Genomic DNA, 15164 nt, shown 5'->3' on the forward strand with positions numbered 1-15164 from the left:
ATGAGAGATCTATTTGTTTGGCTTATTCCAAAACTGTATCACTCATTAACAAAGGAAGCTCAAATGAAAATTCAGTTAAAATACTGTTTTCATAAGTAACGTTCATTCAGTTACTGCTAGAGAACAAAATATTATATTCTATACATACAGCTGTAACACAAAGTGAATTAATAAAAACAAAATATAAATTATAATATTAAATTCTCCATAACTTCGAAAATATAACACACTCGAAAACTAAGCCCAGTTTTAGAATCAGCACAAAAATTCTTGGAAGATGAAATATTTTACGCCTCATTTCACAGTCATATATGGAATACAGAAAGGAAAATCTCCTCTAAACTAAAACTAATATGAACTGAAATAGTGCTGGGCATCGGGCCTTAATTCTACTATGGGGTGCCGGCCGTTGTGGTCGAGCGGTTCTAGACGCTTCAGTCTGGAACCGCGCGACCGCTATGGTCGCAGGTTCGAATCCTGCCTCGGGCATGGATGTGTGTACTGTCCTTATGTTAGTTAGGTTTAAGAAGTTCTAAGTTCTAGGGGACTGATGACCTCAGAATTTAAGTCCCATAGTGCTCAGAGCCCATTTCTACTATGGAGTACTTATTTTTGTAACCTTATATACCTTAAACTTGTGGGGAGAGGCATACCGATAAACAGATATTTGAGAGACCCCCGAAGGCAGTTCATACACAGACGGAAAGAAAAAATCGCAACAGCAGGAAGGAGTTGTGCGACATTCAAAATGTTCAAATGTGTGTGAAATCTTATGGGACTTAACTGATAAGGTCATCAGTCCCTAAGCTTACACACTGCTTAACCTAAATTATCCTAAGGACAAACACACACATCCATGTCCGAGGGAGGACTCGAACCTCCGCCGGGACCAGCTGCACAGTCCATGACTGCAGCGCCTAAGACCGCTCGGCTAATCCCGCGCGGCTGTGCGACGTTAACGAAAGTTGATAGGCGTGTTTTTAAATCTGAAAGGTGACGTCCATTCAAATTTCATGCGAGACACATAAGACTGGCGCTAGTAGATTTGCTTTAAGTATGCTCTATAACGGTCGTGAACGTCAGTCACCTTTGAGACTAGACGTGGTGAGCCGATGTTAGTCAAGAATACCTTTAAGGCAACAAAAAGGCCATTATCAACGTCTCACCCGTTTGAACGAGGTCATCTATTAGGGCCACGAGAAGCTGGATGTTCCTTCTGCGATACTGCAGAAGTTATGGCAGGAATGTAGCCACTGTACACGATTGCTGGCAGCGGTGTTAATGAGAACGTACTGTCGCAAGAACACCAAGCACTGGATGAAGGCGTGGCACTACCTAGAGAGAAGACCATCGTGTTCGGTGTATGGATCTGGCGAATCGAACTGCATCTGCAGCAACAGTTAGAGCTGCAGTTGGCACCACAATATACAACGAACTGTTACAAATCAGTTACTACAAGGACAGCTCCGAACCAGACGCCCTGTAGATTGCATTCCACTGACTCCGAGTCACCGCCATTAGCGACTTCAGTGGGTTGGAGGACAGGTTAGAAGTCTGTTGTTTTTTCTGATGAGATGTGGTTTTGCCCTGGTGCCAGTGAGGGCTGTGTGTTTGTTAGGAGGACAGTCGAGTGCCTGCAACCAACCTGTCTGAGTGCTGGACACACTGGACTACACCTGGAATTATGGTGAGTGCCGCAATTTTATGACAACGGGAGCACTTTCGTGGTTATTCCACGCAGCCCATGTGCAAATTTGTATTTTAGTCTGGTGATTCGACCTGCTGTGCTGCCATTTATGAGCAGCATTCGAGGGGGCGCTTTGTGAAAGGATAACGCTGGCCCAAGTACCGCTGTTTCAATTCAACACGCGTTACAGAGTACCGACATGTTGCCTTGGCCTGCTCGGGCACCAGATCTGTTTCCTATCGAGCAGAATGGGACATCATTGGACGGCAACCCCATCGTCAGCCGCAAACAGCATTAACCGCTCTTGTATTGAGCGCTCAAGTGCAACAGACATGGAACTCCATCCCACAAACTGATATCCAGCACCTGTACAACACAATGCATATACGTTTGCAAGCTTTCATTCAACATTCTGCCGGTAACACCGGTGATTAATGTGCTAACATTTCACTTTTACAATGACATATCTCACACTTACGTTAACCTGTCATCACTCAATGTTAATTACTTAAATACGTTACCTAGACAAATATATTCCCGAAATTTGATTATTCTACATCAACCATTCCTTGGAGTTCCGATTTTTTTCCGTCAATGTAGTGAGTTGATGTCGAAGTATGCCGTTAAGGCCGTCAGTACTTGTGTTTCTGTGAGCGCCTTCCAAATGTAAGTTCTCCACGGGGGGAAAACATGGCCGATGGCTGTTGTTATTCTGAACTTCTATTCTAATGTGTGCTTACGAAATAAAGATCGTGGTATGAATACGTGGTTGTCATTTCTTAAAATTTACATAGCTTAAATGAACTTTACGATCAGGCTTCTGAAATCGTGTTTGGGGACTGAATAGTGTCAATAATTTAACTCAGAAGTTGATGGATAACAAGTTTTTTGGTGTGTGGTTTGACACTTCCAACAAAGGTAATCAAAAGTGTTACCCTTTTTGTGTAAGTTACTTTGATGTGCAAGCAGGCGTGTCCCACAGAACATACCGCCTAGAGCACACAAGAATATGTCAGTGAATGTTAGGTATCACCACTGCACGTGTTGTTGATGACTGTTCTGAAGTCGTAGCTAGGTGACGTCTTGTAGTCAAGACATTCAGAAGTGATTCAATTTATCAGACGTTTATAGTTGTGAAGACAAGTTATTTCGGGCCAGGAAGATGATGTGAGAAACAAGGAAGGGACGCTAGGTCAAGTTTTGTTCGGCACAAAATTTCTTGATAGGCGCTCTGGACAAAAACATTTAACTTCTTTAAAGAACGTACGAGTGTACAGGATAGTAACGCTGTCCAAACTAGTAGAGAAATTCCGGAGTAATTCATAGCTTTAGTAGCGAGGAGCAATTAATTGACAACTCTCCTTCAGAGCTGGATAAAATATTTTTAATTAATCACCTACTCCACAACCTAAAACGGTAAGATACCTTTACGAATTTCAACGTCTACACGGTGGGAAAAGAATGGGAAATTTTGGAACGTGTTGTGGTCACACCACGAGGTAGGTGTCACGGAATGACATATACAATGCTACTAGCACTGTCTTGCCATTTATTAAATGACAACTTACTGAACACTTGTGCGAATTCAACTTATTTGACAAACATTAGTCTGACTTTCATAAACACCGCAGCACAAACACTGCACTAATTAAGGTAAACGGTGTCTTGAAATATGCCATTGACAATCGTGACACCACAACACTAACAGCACTAGACTTCAGCACAGGTTTTGATACTGACAACTTTGGCATATTGCTCAGGAAAATACGACAGCTAAATTTCTCAGACTGAAGTGCTACTTGAAAAACAGACAGCAATTTGTAGTCTGTGGGAATGAAAAATTGTCTAGGCTTTAGTCTTAAGCCCACTTTTGTTTTCCTTGTATGTCAATGAAATTTCCTTTGTTTTGTCTTTCTGTGAACATCTTTTCTATGGCGACGACCTACAGCTCTACCCGAGTGTCAGACCTGAAGGTGTCAGTAATTCTATTGTCCAGATGAATGAAGATCTGTCTTCAGTGGTAACTTGGATGAAAAACTTGAGTGTTAAAGGAAATGCAAAAAGGTCGTAAGTATGTTAGTAGCCTGTAAGAATTTAATAACTTCAGAATTCTGTGATCAATTTCCTCCCATTTCAGTCTACGGTAATACAGTCCAGCATCAGAAAGCAGAGAAGAAAGTGGATGTAACTGAGGCAGAGAATACTGTCGCCAAGTGCCGGAAGACTTCCGCTTGCCTCGATGTCCTCAAAAAGATTCGAAACATGTTTGGACAGGATATGAAAGGTCAACTCGTGCAGTCACTCTTTCTATCGAATCTTCGCTATTGTGATATAATTCAACATGTCACGGGTAGTGAAATACAAGACGGTTAGAATTAGCCATAAACGCTTGTATGGGTTACATCTGCAAAATTCGTCGGCATGACCACGTCAGTGCTTCATACGTCCGGTTAGGGTGGCTGCTGCCCGACAAATTACGACACTACCACGCGCTGTGTCTACTTAACCGGCTCCTCAGGGCGCTAGCACCCCAATAACAAGCAACAGAAATTAAGTTCCTGTCACGTCATCATACGCGAAACAAGGTTTCATTTATCTAGTATTCTAGTTAAGTCCATTCATAATACAAGAAGTTTTAAAAGTAACATAAACAGTTTCGACCATAAGAAGCCTTTATTTTTGTGGTTACCGACTTCGGTTAGTTTCTGACCATCTTCAGATCTCATACTGTGATGGTAGGCGTTAGCACTCCACGAACGTCAACTGCTCAGCAGTTCGTAACGCATGCTCCATTTTCCGCCACCGTGTACAGTCATGGTGTGAGGTCTGAAGATGGTCAGTAACTGACCGATACCGGTAACCACAAAAATAAAGATTTCTTGCGGTCGAGACTGTTTATATTAATTTTGAAGTACTAAAAAACCGCTGTTCTCCTCGAAAAATGTTCTCAAAAATGAATAATGCAAGAACTTCTGAAAATCTTTCGCTCTCGTTGCTGTCCGCCTCTGGAACAGCTACTTCGACCCTGCGCTTTTCGCACAATTTCAGGTCCTTCTACTTTTAAGAAGAAGTTTAAGCACTTCTTCTAACACACTCATAAAATTAAAGTACTTGGCCAGCTTTTACTCTCCCAAATATCAAAGCCAGTGCTCCTATCTTTCTCCTTTCCTTTCTTTATGAGACATTCCATCTTTTCTTCCCTTAAGATATACCGCAAACTGTGGATGAAGAGCAACAAGCAGATTCCATATTCCTATATTTCCGAAAAGCGTTTGACTCGGTACCCCTCAACAGACTGTTAAAAGACTTCTGAGGTAATACAACCTAGTGTGTTGTTCACTACGGTGAGGCTTTTGTCAGGAGTGCGCCATGGAATAGTGATAGGACCGCTGTTATCATTTATGTACACGAATGATCGGCTGACAAGGGGGGCAGCAATTTGAGGTTTTTTGCTGATGATGCTGTGCCGTACTGGAAGGTGGCGAAGACGAGCGACTGCAAGAGGATACAAGATGACTTAAACAAAGTTTCTAGTTGGTGTGATGAATGGCGGCAGGCTCTAAATGTAGGAAAATTTAATTTAATGCGGATGAGTGGAATAAACAACCTTGTAATGTTCGGATACAGCATTAGTACTGTACCGCGTGACACAGTCACGTCATTCAAATATCTGCGTGTAACTTCGGTTTATTGGGAAAGCGTGGTTCATCTGTAAAGGAGACCACATGTAGAACACTGGTACAACTTACTCTTGAGTATTGTTCGAGTATTTCGGATTCGCACTAGGTCGGATTCCAGGAAGCAATTCAGAGGCGGACTGCTAGATTTGTTACCGATGGGTTCAAATGGTTCAAATGGCTCTGAGCACTATGCGACTTAACTTCTGAGGTCATCAGTCGCCTAGAACTTAGAACTAATTAAACCTAACTAACCTAAGGACATCACACACATCCATGCCCGAGGCAGGATTCGAACCTGTGACCGTTGCGGTCGGTCGGTTCCAGACTGTAGCGCCCAGAACCGCACGGCCACTCCGGTCGGTTCCGATGGGTTCGAGCAACATGAAGAGTTGCGGAGATGATACGGTAATTCAAATGGGGTTCCCTCTAGGGAAGGCGACCGTTGTTTTCGAGGAACACTACTGAGAAAATTTGGAGAACTAGATTTTGAAGCTGACTGCAGAACGATCTTACTGAAACCAACAAACATTTCATGTAAAGACCACGAAGGTAAGAGAAACCAGGGTTCATACGGAGGGATATAGAGAGCCGTTTTCCCTTCGCTCTGTCAGCGAATGGAACAGGAAAGGAAACGAGTAGTAGCGGTTCAAGGTTCCCTCCGCCATGCACCGTATGTATGCAGTGCAGATGTAGATGTATCACTTTCCTCTTTCCCTCCCTCCATCACACCAGTCTCTGTGCCCATCGCTAATAGCAATCATGATTAAAAACCTACCTTACTGTAATCTCTAGATGTTGTTTTATTTATCGTTTACAAATATAAACAATGTTTATGCCTTTTTTATATGCAGTATTGTAATTTTTGTTTGCTAAATATACTATAGCATGATTACTATAATACACGCGATGTAACATATGTAGAACACCTGTTTAGATGTAAGGACGGGGGCCTGATGGCACTAATTTTAGCAGGTTAATTAAATAAATAAATAATCTTAGCGGGAAGGTTAGTGTTGTCTGTTGCCCTAGTCAACCAAAACGTGAGTGTGGTCGTATCGCAAGCCGTAAGTTGTTAAAATCAACGTCAAAATGAGCCTCAGAAATATTTGAGTGTGTCACTGTACAAACATAGGTACAGAAAGTGGCTTTTGAAAGAAGCAGATGAATATTCGTGTCTTATATAATAATAAGTGAAGGAAATTAGGATTTATTGTCCCGCCTGTAACGATGTTATTAGATACAGAACAAAAGCTTGATTTGCGGCGGATGGCGAATGAAACCAACCCTGCACTTCAAATAACATCCCGGGAATCGCTTTAACGCTTTTGATAAATCAGGGCAAACATATTGGGTTGGTGCATAAGTTCGTAGTGTTTCTTCGAAAGTTTAAACGCAACAGATGCACTCAACAAAGTTTTTAGTCATCAATAATATATTCTCCTTCACTATTTACAACATTCTGCCAACGCTGGGGTAACTTCTCGATTCCGCGACTGTAGAAATCACGTGCTTTTGAGGCGAAGTACTCGTCAAGACATGTTCGTAGAGCATTTTCATACGGGAAGGAATTTCCTTGAAGGTTTTTCGATAGAGAGTGGAAAATGTTAAAATATGACGGCGCAAGATCAGGTGAATAAGGTGGGTGCAGAGTGACTTCCCATGCCAACTCCTATACAGCTTTTCTTGGCAGTGTAGCATAATGCAGGCGGGCATTATCGTGGAGTAGAATCACTTCACGCAGTCTTGCTGGTCGTTGTTCTTGGATTGCGTCTGCAAGACGACTCAATTTTTGACAGTAGACGTCAGCAGTGGTTGTTACACCTCAAGGAAGCAATTCGCAGTACACCACACGGTCGCTGCCCCACAGATGCATATGGTTATCATTTGTGGATGCACGCAGGTCTTTGTACAGGGCATTGCTTCTTTGTTTGGGCTCAATCATCCCTTTCTTTTCCTTACGTTAGCATAAAGACACACTTCTCGTCACCAGCAACGATACAGAGTAGGAATAGTCGGTGCTGTTCACGAACCACCTGCTGATTTTTGTGATTTTGGCTTAGCGCATACGATAGCCATAAACCCGATTTTAGAATCTTCCCCATTGCATCCAAATGTCGCAAAATGATGGAATGATCACAACTCATCATATTTTCCAGTTCCCGAGTACAGTGGCGTGGAACACTGCGGATTAATGCCTTTAAACGATCTTGTCAAACCCCGAAGGTTCTCCTGAATACGGCGCAAATGCTCCTAGCTGCCTCCGCTGGTGTCATCCCAGTGTTGAACCCAAATAGAGGAATATGTCGGAAACGTTCCAAATTCTCCACTTGGCACTCCATTTTCTAGCGTCTACAGCGCCATTCACTACCTCCAAGTGACAGAATGACAATATGTAAACTCAAATAGCAACGGTGAACTAAAAATGGGAAATGGCAATCGATGAATAAATCCATAGCAACCAGGACACCAACATACCCAACAAAAACGCTACGAACCTATGCAACAGCCTAATCAATCTGCATATTAAACCGGGGAACTGACACTCCGTCCTTTCGAGTAAGAATGTAGTGTATTACGACTGAGACACCTCGCTTGGGTCTTAATTAAAGGCATTGTATTTTACAGCACTTACCGACATCTCTGAGGCTGGGTGGTCGACGATTTCAAGTTCGGCTTCGCGTCCATCCAGCATCACGGACACCGTCTTCTGGCCGAACTCCTCATCTGCAACAAGTAGAAAAGTCATCAGCTGCAGTTCACCATACTTGTTCCACATAATGGCTGCCGTTAATTTTTCATAAACCCGAAACCAGAATTTTGCCGTTTATCTGAAACACACATTAGATTTCATTCCACACGTTAAGAGCTCAACACTAATGTGACTTCGATACCAGTCCACTCTGAGAAAGAAACATTTCAGCTTGGATCAAAAAATTAAAAAAAAGTATATATATGTGGTGTCTGTTCTTTCGGACATGTCCGAAAGTTCAGACAACAGTTAAGACAAAAAGGAATTACAAACATTATCTGCGATCATCATTGAGTTAAATCAGTGGGGTAAGTTGAAACTGGTGCGGGACCGTGATCTAAACCCGGGTCTCCTGCTCACTAGGCAGATGCTCTGACCCCAAGCCATCAGCACACGGTGGTCATCGCAACTTCTTGGACTACCCCAGCGCGCCTCCCGTCACACTCAAATTCTCAACTTATTAAGACGCTACCAATTTACCGGTTATTGTCATTACTCGCAGCATTTCGCCGATTCCTATAAGAGTTCGAACTTTCCCCATCGATTTAAATCAATGCCCGTTCGCAGCCAATGTCTGCAATTCCTTCGTGTCTTTACAAGTTAGTGTCCAAATTCAGTCCCTAGATTGCTTTCCTTTATTCTCGTCATATTGAAGTAAAGGAAAGCTACATAGAGACTGAATTTGGACATTTTTCCATTAAACTGCCAATTCAAGTTCACTTGAAAATTCGGTGTGCAACTGACTTGAAATGTAGAAGAAGACTTCTAACGTTGTTTAAATTGACTGGGGACAGCCTGCAACTGAGTACAAATGATTGTACTTTCCGGCCTCAGTGCTTTGAGATCGAAAAGATGAAGTTGTTGGGTCTGGATATTACAGAGGAGAAATCCTCCTATCGGACCACAAAAAATACAAGTATGTTCTTGTTTATTTAAAGGCTCTAACTGAAAAGTGAAGTACCAGCTTTTTTCTTTCCCTGCTGCAGGAGGGCATGTAACGCATATGAAAAGAAATATCTTGGTCAGCAAAATTTAGATAATTTACCTACCTCAAACCGAATTCACGTGCATAAAACCTTTGGATGTGCTTCAGTATTGCAACATGCGGTTCTCAGATGATAACGGAGACACTTTACAGGATGTTTGTCCGTGCTACGTCACTTCATAAACTACGTTTTCGCCTCACAGCTGGTTTTCCGCGGCTATTTCACTTGTACAAGCAGGGTAACTTTGAACCTCTGTATTTTGGAAAAAGACATGAGGAAAATTTTCAAGACTGTTCAGGATCGGGATCTTAGGAGTACGTCATATAAATTATAGCCATTTTCTGTGCATAGCCGTCTTGGAATCCATGGCTGGGTTTTAGAAAAAAAGTTCTTGGGCGTTTCCCGATAACGGGCAAAAGTTTTTGGAAACGAGGAGATGGAGCTCCTACACAAATGCTTAGAGAATATCCGTTAAAATTTCAGAAAGTTACTGCAGTTGTTTATTATTTAGATTTCGCCTCATGCAGGATTTTACGTGTAGAGTTAGGGTAAGTTTAAACGTCTTTATCTTGGAATCGGATAAAGCCATCAAGAAACTTTTCAAGGTCGTTCGGGATAGGAGTCTTAAGATTATATCGTAAATATTTCAGCCATTTTCTGTGCATAACCGTCATGGAATTCTCGGCTCGACTTTGGCCTGTTGGTGAGGCGAATGTGTAGTAAAACAAAGATTTTTGTGGGGTTTTACGAGGAACCGCCCATGAAATGATGTCGTCTCCACAAGTCCGATCAGTCCCACCATAGACCATATCATGTGCAAAAATAACCAACCGATTTGCTCAGTTTGCCTAAGCAGTAGAGTAATGGTTATACTTTGACCCTGTAGTGTAGAATAGTGACATTAAGGCAATCCTTCTGTTGGCTATGCTAATCATCCCTAGTGCAAGAGCTATACAGAATATTCGACCATCACTTTCTATCACCAACAGAAATCTAGGTAAGGGCGTTGGAAGAATCCTGTTCTCATGCGCGGCGTTTTGGGAGATACTGGTACACACGCTGTCGCATACATACCGACGTCCAACTAGAAAAGTTCCCATGTTATCTGCGCCATCCATTATAGCAATATACAGACAGAACGCGGTACGTTTTCGAGTTTTCGTTCGAGTTGAAGGTTTTATGCACAATATTTCGGTAACTAACGCAGTTTCCTTTTTCAGTTGGGGTTATACATCTCTGTGGTGTAGATTCAAACAAGAAATTTTTGGGCCGTTTTAGAACCCTCGGTTCATTTCCGTCAAATCTCAGGCAGCGAGGAGAGAAGCAAATGAGTTCCCTATTGAGGGTATTACGTACTGAGTAGAAATAGACAGTTCTGGAATCTGCCGATAATCAGCGGGAAGCTACGTCTAACTTTGGTTGGAACCGGAGAATTAGAATTATTTTTGTGAAGGTGAGTCAAAAAGTATTTGCACAATATTTTTCTAATGTGTTACAACAACAGTTAAAAATTTGCAATAGCGTCATTTTTAGTGTTCCCTACCTCAGTCGGTATAAACAGAACCCTTATAGGATCACTTTGTTGTCCGTCTGTGTATCTTTCTGTCTGTCTGGCCGACTATTAAAAAACCCTTTTTCTTAGGAACGGATAGACGCATCAAGTTGAAATTTGCGTTTCATACCGAGGTCAAAGGTTCCTTGGTGATGTAAAAAATGGAATCTTTTAAGTAAATGCAATCAAAAGTTGCGGCCATTTGTGTCACATATTTTACGTGGTGTCGCCACCACACACTGCTGCATTTATTTCACTCTTGACACCTGCTTCAGACCATCCATACGGGGGACAAAGTTTTCTGTTGGGTCAATAACAAGCCTCACAACTAGTAATCTGGTGTCGTCACTAAGACGACTGACCAAGCTCATTATACCACTCACGGCAAATGAGGCCCAAAGACGGCACCAAAACCATCTTCGGTTTCGTTACTATTGTGATCCTGTCGTAGATTTTCGTTTTCACAAACGCTGCCTGCAACCCAAACTGCTGCCCTCGAACAGTCTCTACTGGTCCGCTGACTTTTGCCGCAGACGACTCTGCCATAAGAGGTCGACTCTGTTCGCGGGAGCCGCCGTTCACAGCTACATCTGTCACGGACATCGAATCTCACCAGCTGTTCAGCCCTTGGCTTCCTCAACAGCGGCAATACTGCACACACTTGCGGAATTGGAAGGACATCCTACCTCCAGTATTTTGATGGATGAAGCCAGTGATTCATCAGGCGAATGTCGGGAGGCGTGTTGGTTGCCTTCGCGCCACAACCAATTCCATCAGCAGCGCCACGGCACAGACCTCCCCCACACTGTGCGACGATGAGGCTCTGTATTTTTTATGAGGGGGAGGGCGGGGAGGAATCGATGGTGTCTTCGTCTAACGCACACTGCACGCCGTTCACATCTCGGCGTGAGTCGATGGATTGAAACCTCCCACCAGCGCACCTTCGCAGAATTACGTTATGAGTGGCGGATGGCTCGGGACTCATATATTTGGGGTTCTTGTACTGTTTTCCTTTTGCGTGCTAAGATCGATGTAGTCATCATGTCCATCTCCAAATAGTGTAATTTCTTCCGGTTGAACACGAGTTAGTATCAGATGCATCCCTGGCCCTTCCTGCAGACTTTGCCAGTAAGTATTGGTTTGTTACAAGTGAATACTGTGCAGATTCTGTGATACAATTTGTCTCTCAATTTTTGGTTTGAAGTGGGGGTTCAATTCCCGGCTGGGTCGGGGATTTTCTCCGCTCAGAGACTAGGTATTGTGTGGTCTTCATCAACATTTCATCCCCATCCGGAGCGCAGGTCGCCCAATATGGCGTCGAATGTAATAAGACCTGCACCAAGGCGGCCGGACCTGCCCCGTAAGGGGCCTCCCGGCCAATGACGCCAAACGCTCATTTCCATTAATTTTCGTAGTTAAATAAATCCCTTAATTCCTCTGCTACACTCGACGGAAAGAAAGCCGACGCTCCACGATCGAATTATCTGAATGAGACAGAAATCGGTAGATATGATGTACATGTAAAGACAAATAATGATTACACTTTCAGAAAAATTGGATGATTTATTTGAGAAAAAGAGCTTGACAAGTTGAGCGTCAGTAACATACTGATCCACCTCTGGCCCTTAGCATTGACTGACAGAGTTCTTGGATGTCCTCCTGAAGGATATCGTACCAAATTCTGTCCAATTGGCGCTTTATATCCTCAAAAGCCCTTGCTGGTTGAAGGCCCTGCACATAATGCTCCAAAGGTTCTTAATCGGGTAGAGTTCCGGCTTCCTTGATAACAAGGTAGGTTTTGACACGAACGAAGAGAAGCAGAGGCTCTTGCTGCGTGCGGGCGGTCAGTATTTTGCTAAAATGTAAGCTCAGGATGGGTTACCATGGAGGATTCATCACTGAAGACAATCAACTCCAATGAGATTCCAGGCCGAAGAAGTGTCTGGGGATACCAACCTGACTGTCGCAGTCATGCGTACCGAAAATCTAGAGTGATGGTCTGGGGTGCCATTTCTTTTCGTAGCAGAAGCTCTTTGGTTGTCATTCGCGCACCCTTACAGCACAGCGGTACGTCGACGGTATATTCTGCACCCTGTTTCGGTCCCCTTCATGATAAGGTATCTTTGGGCTACATTTCAGTAAGATAATGCCCGCCCTCAGATGGCGGGTGTTTGTACTGCTTGTCTTCGTGATTGCCAAACCCTGCCGTACTGTATATTCTACACCCTCTTTAGCAGCCCTCATGACAAGGTATCTTCGACTTACATTTCAGCAAGATAACGCCCGCCATCACATGACGAGTGTTTCTATTGCGTGTATTCGTGCTTGCCAAACCCCGCCTTGGCCAGCAAGCTCTAAGATCTCACCACAGCAGAGAACGTTTGGAGCATTGTGGACTGGGCCTTCCAATCAGCTCAGGATTTTGACGATTTAAAGCGTTAACCGCTCGGGATAATATCCAACAACTCTGTCAATTAATACCAAGCCGAATAACTTCTTGCATAAGGGCCATAGGTGGACTAACGCGTTATTCACAAGCTCAATTTGTGAAACTCTTTCTCTTGAATAAATCATCTAGCTTTTCTCCAACTGTACTCATTTGTTTGTCTATAAATGTGCATCACATCTACCGATTTCGCGCCATTCGGGTAATTCCTTCATTGTGCGTCGTTCTATTTTGACTTAGAGTGTAGTAATTCTGGCAAGGCTCACACTCGCGACTCATTTGTCAGGATCATTAATTCCCCAGTCTTTGCAGCTGCGAACAGTTGGTCAAATTACGTCTCAGTCTGAGTCAGAGTGGTCCACGTGCGGATCGAGAGGGTTCACAATTCACTAACACCTTGTACCCTGATCCAGGATGATAACAGCCGACTTCACAGGGCTGTGTGCTTACATCCTTGATTGACGAACACACTGGCACCACGTCGCACTTCGTTCGACTCACCAGATTACTGAATATTCATCCTGTCTATTAATGTTTGCGACTACTTGTAACAGCAATCAGCATTCCCACAATTTGGTATCTCTGCGGGGTCTAATCAATGAGTTGCTTCATCTGAATACGCCGTACCAGAAGAAACGTCTGGACTTCTTTTCTCAGCGAATTATCACTACTAGAAGTGTTGTTAAACGCTGTTATTGTATTGTCTCTTTTTATCCAGTGTGTTTACGTGTATAGCGTAGGAATAGATTGGAAAAAAGACTAAAGGACATCTCCGAACGTTATTACGGCTTGTGTTTGTAGACGTGCCAATCCCTTGAAAGTAAGTTTCATGAAATTCTGGGGGCGCCAATGAGTAGAATTTGAAAATAAACGTATGAAGTACTTGTTCACATTTTTGTGTCTCACAAGGCACTTAAAAGAATTGCAGCAGATGTATAGCTTGTAGGCCGGCTAATTCTCTTCCAATTCGCTGGGCAATCAGAAATAAAGTGCCCTGTTTCACAATCGTGACGGCTGTTGCTCGTAAAGCATCGGGAAAGAGCTTACAGAGGCGCGTGTTTACGATGTAGACAAGCAGACGTAACAACGTAATAACATGTTAACCTCTGTCGCTCAAAAGCATGCGTCACAGGAGCCGTGGCTGTAAACAACCGACTTCCCGGCGCTTTGATCAGGGCAGAGGCACGGTCCAGCTGCGCTTACAAAAGAGCTAGTCAACTTCACACGCGCTGCAGCAGCAAGTATTTCTGAACGCAGTGATCTCTCCGGCTATGTTTATTACTCGCAATGTATTAACTCCGCGAACAAAACACTCGCCTAACAATACATTTTCCCGTTTTCGGCCCTTTCCTACCATAATGAATTACATTGTGATATTTCTCAAATTTCTTGCTTTTCGTCTTTACACTGTGACGGGCTTCACGCATATCACGCATTCCCGAAGATGATATACGCTATATGATCAAAAGTATCCGAACACCTGGCTGAAAATGACTTACAAGTTGGTGGCGCCCTCCATCGGTAATGCTGGATTGAGTATGGTGTTGGCCCACCCTTAGCCTTGATGACAGCTTCCACTCTGGCAGGCATACGTTCAATCAGGTGCTGGAAGGTTTCTTGGGGAATGGCAACTCATTCTTCACCGAGTGCTGCATTGAGGAGAGGTATCGATGTCGGTCGGTGGGGCCTGGCACGAAGTCGGCATTTCAAAACATCCCAAAGGTGTTATATAGGAATCAGGTCAGGACTCTGTGCAGGCCAGTCAATTACAGAGATGTTATTGTCGTGTAACCACTCCGCCAGAGGCCGTGCATTATGAACAGGCGCTCGATCGTGTTGAAAGATGGTCTTCAACAGTGAGAAGCTAGAAGGTGTTTAAAACATCAATGTAGGCCTATGCTGTGATAGTGCCACGCAAAACAACAAACTGTGCAAGCCCCCTCCATGAAAAACACGACCATAACACCACAGCATCCGAATTTTACTGTTGGCACCACAGACGCTGGCAGATGACGTTCACCGACATTCGCCATACCCACACCCTGCCATCGGATCGCCACATTG

At 43.6% G+C, this 15164-nt stretch overlaps 1 protein-coding gene across 1 annotated transcript in view; it reads right to left on the minus strand.

The window, feature by feature from the left end:
• LOC124798910 (GTP-binding protein REM 1-like) overlaps nucleotides 1-8143 on the minus strand; it is a 74633-nt gene extending 66490 nt beyond the window's left edge. The window contains exon 1 of the mRNA XM_047262441.1: nucleotides 8000-8143. Coding sequence (XP_047118397.1) covers nucleotides 8000-8143 — 144 coding nt within the window. The remainder of the gene's footprint in view (nucleotides 1-7999) is intronic.
• Between the last annotated feature and the right edge of the window lie 7021 nt (nucleotides 8144-15164).

This window comes from Schistocerca piceifrons, chromosome 5 (assembly GCF_021461385.2).
Source record: "Schistocerca piceifrons isolate TAMUIC-IGC-003096 chromosome 5, iqSchPice1.1, whole genome shotgun sequence".
NCBI lineage: Eukaryota > Metazoa > Arthropoda > Insecta > Orthoptera > Acrididae > Schistocerca > Schistocerca piceifrons.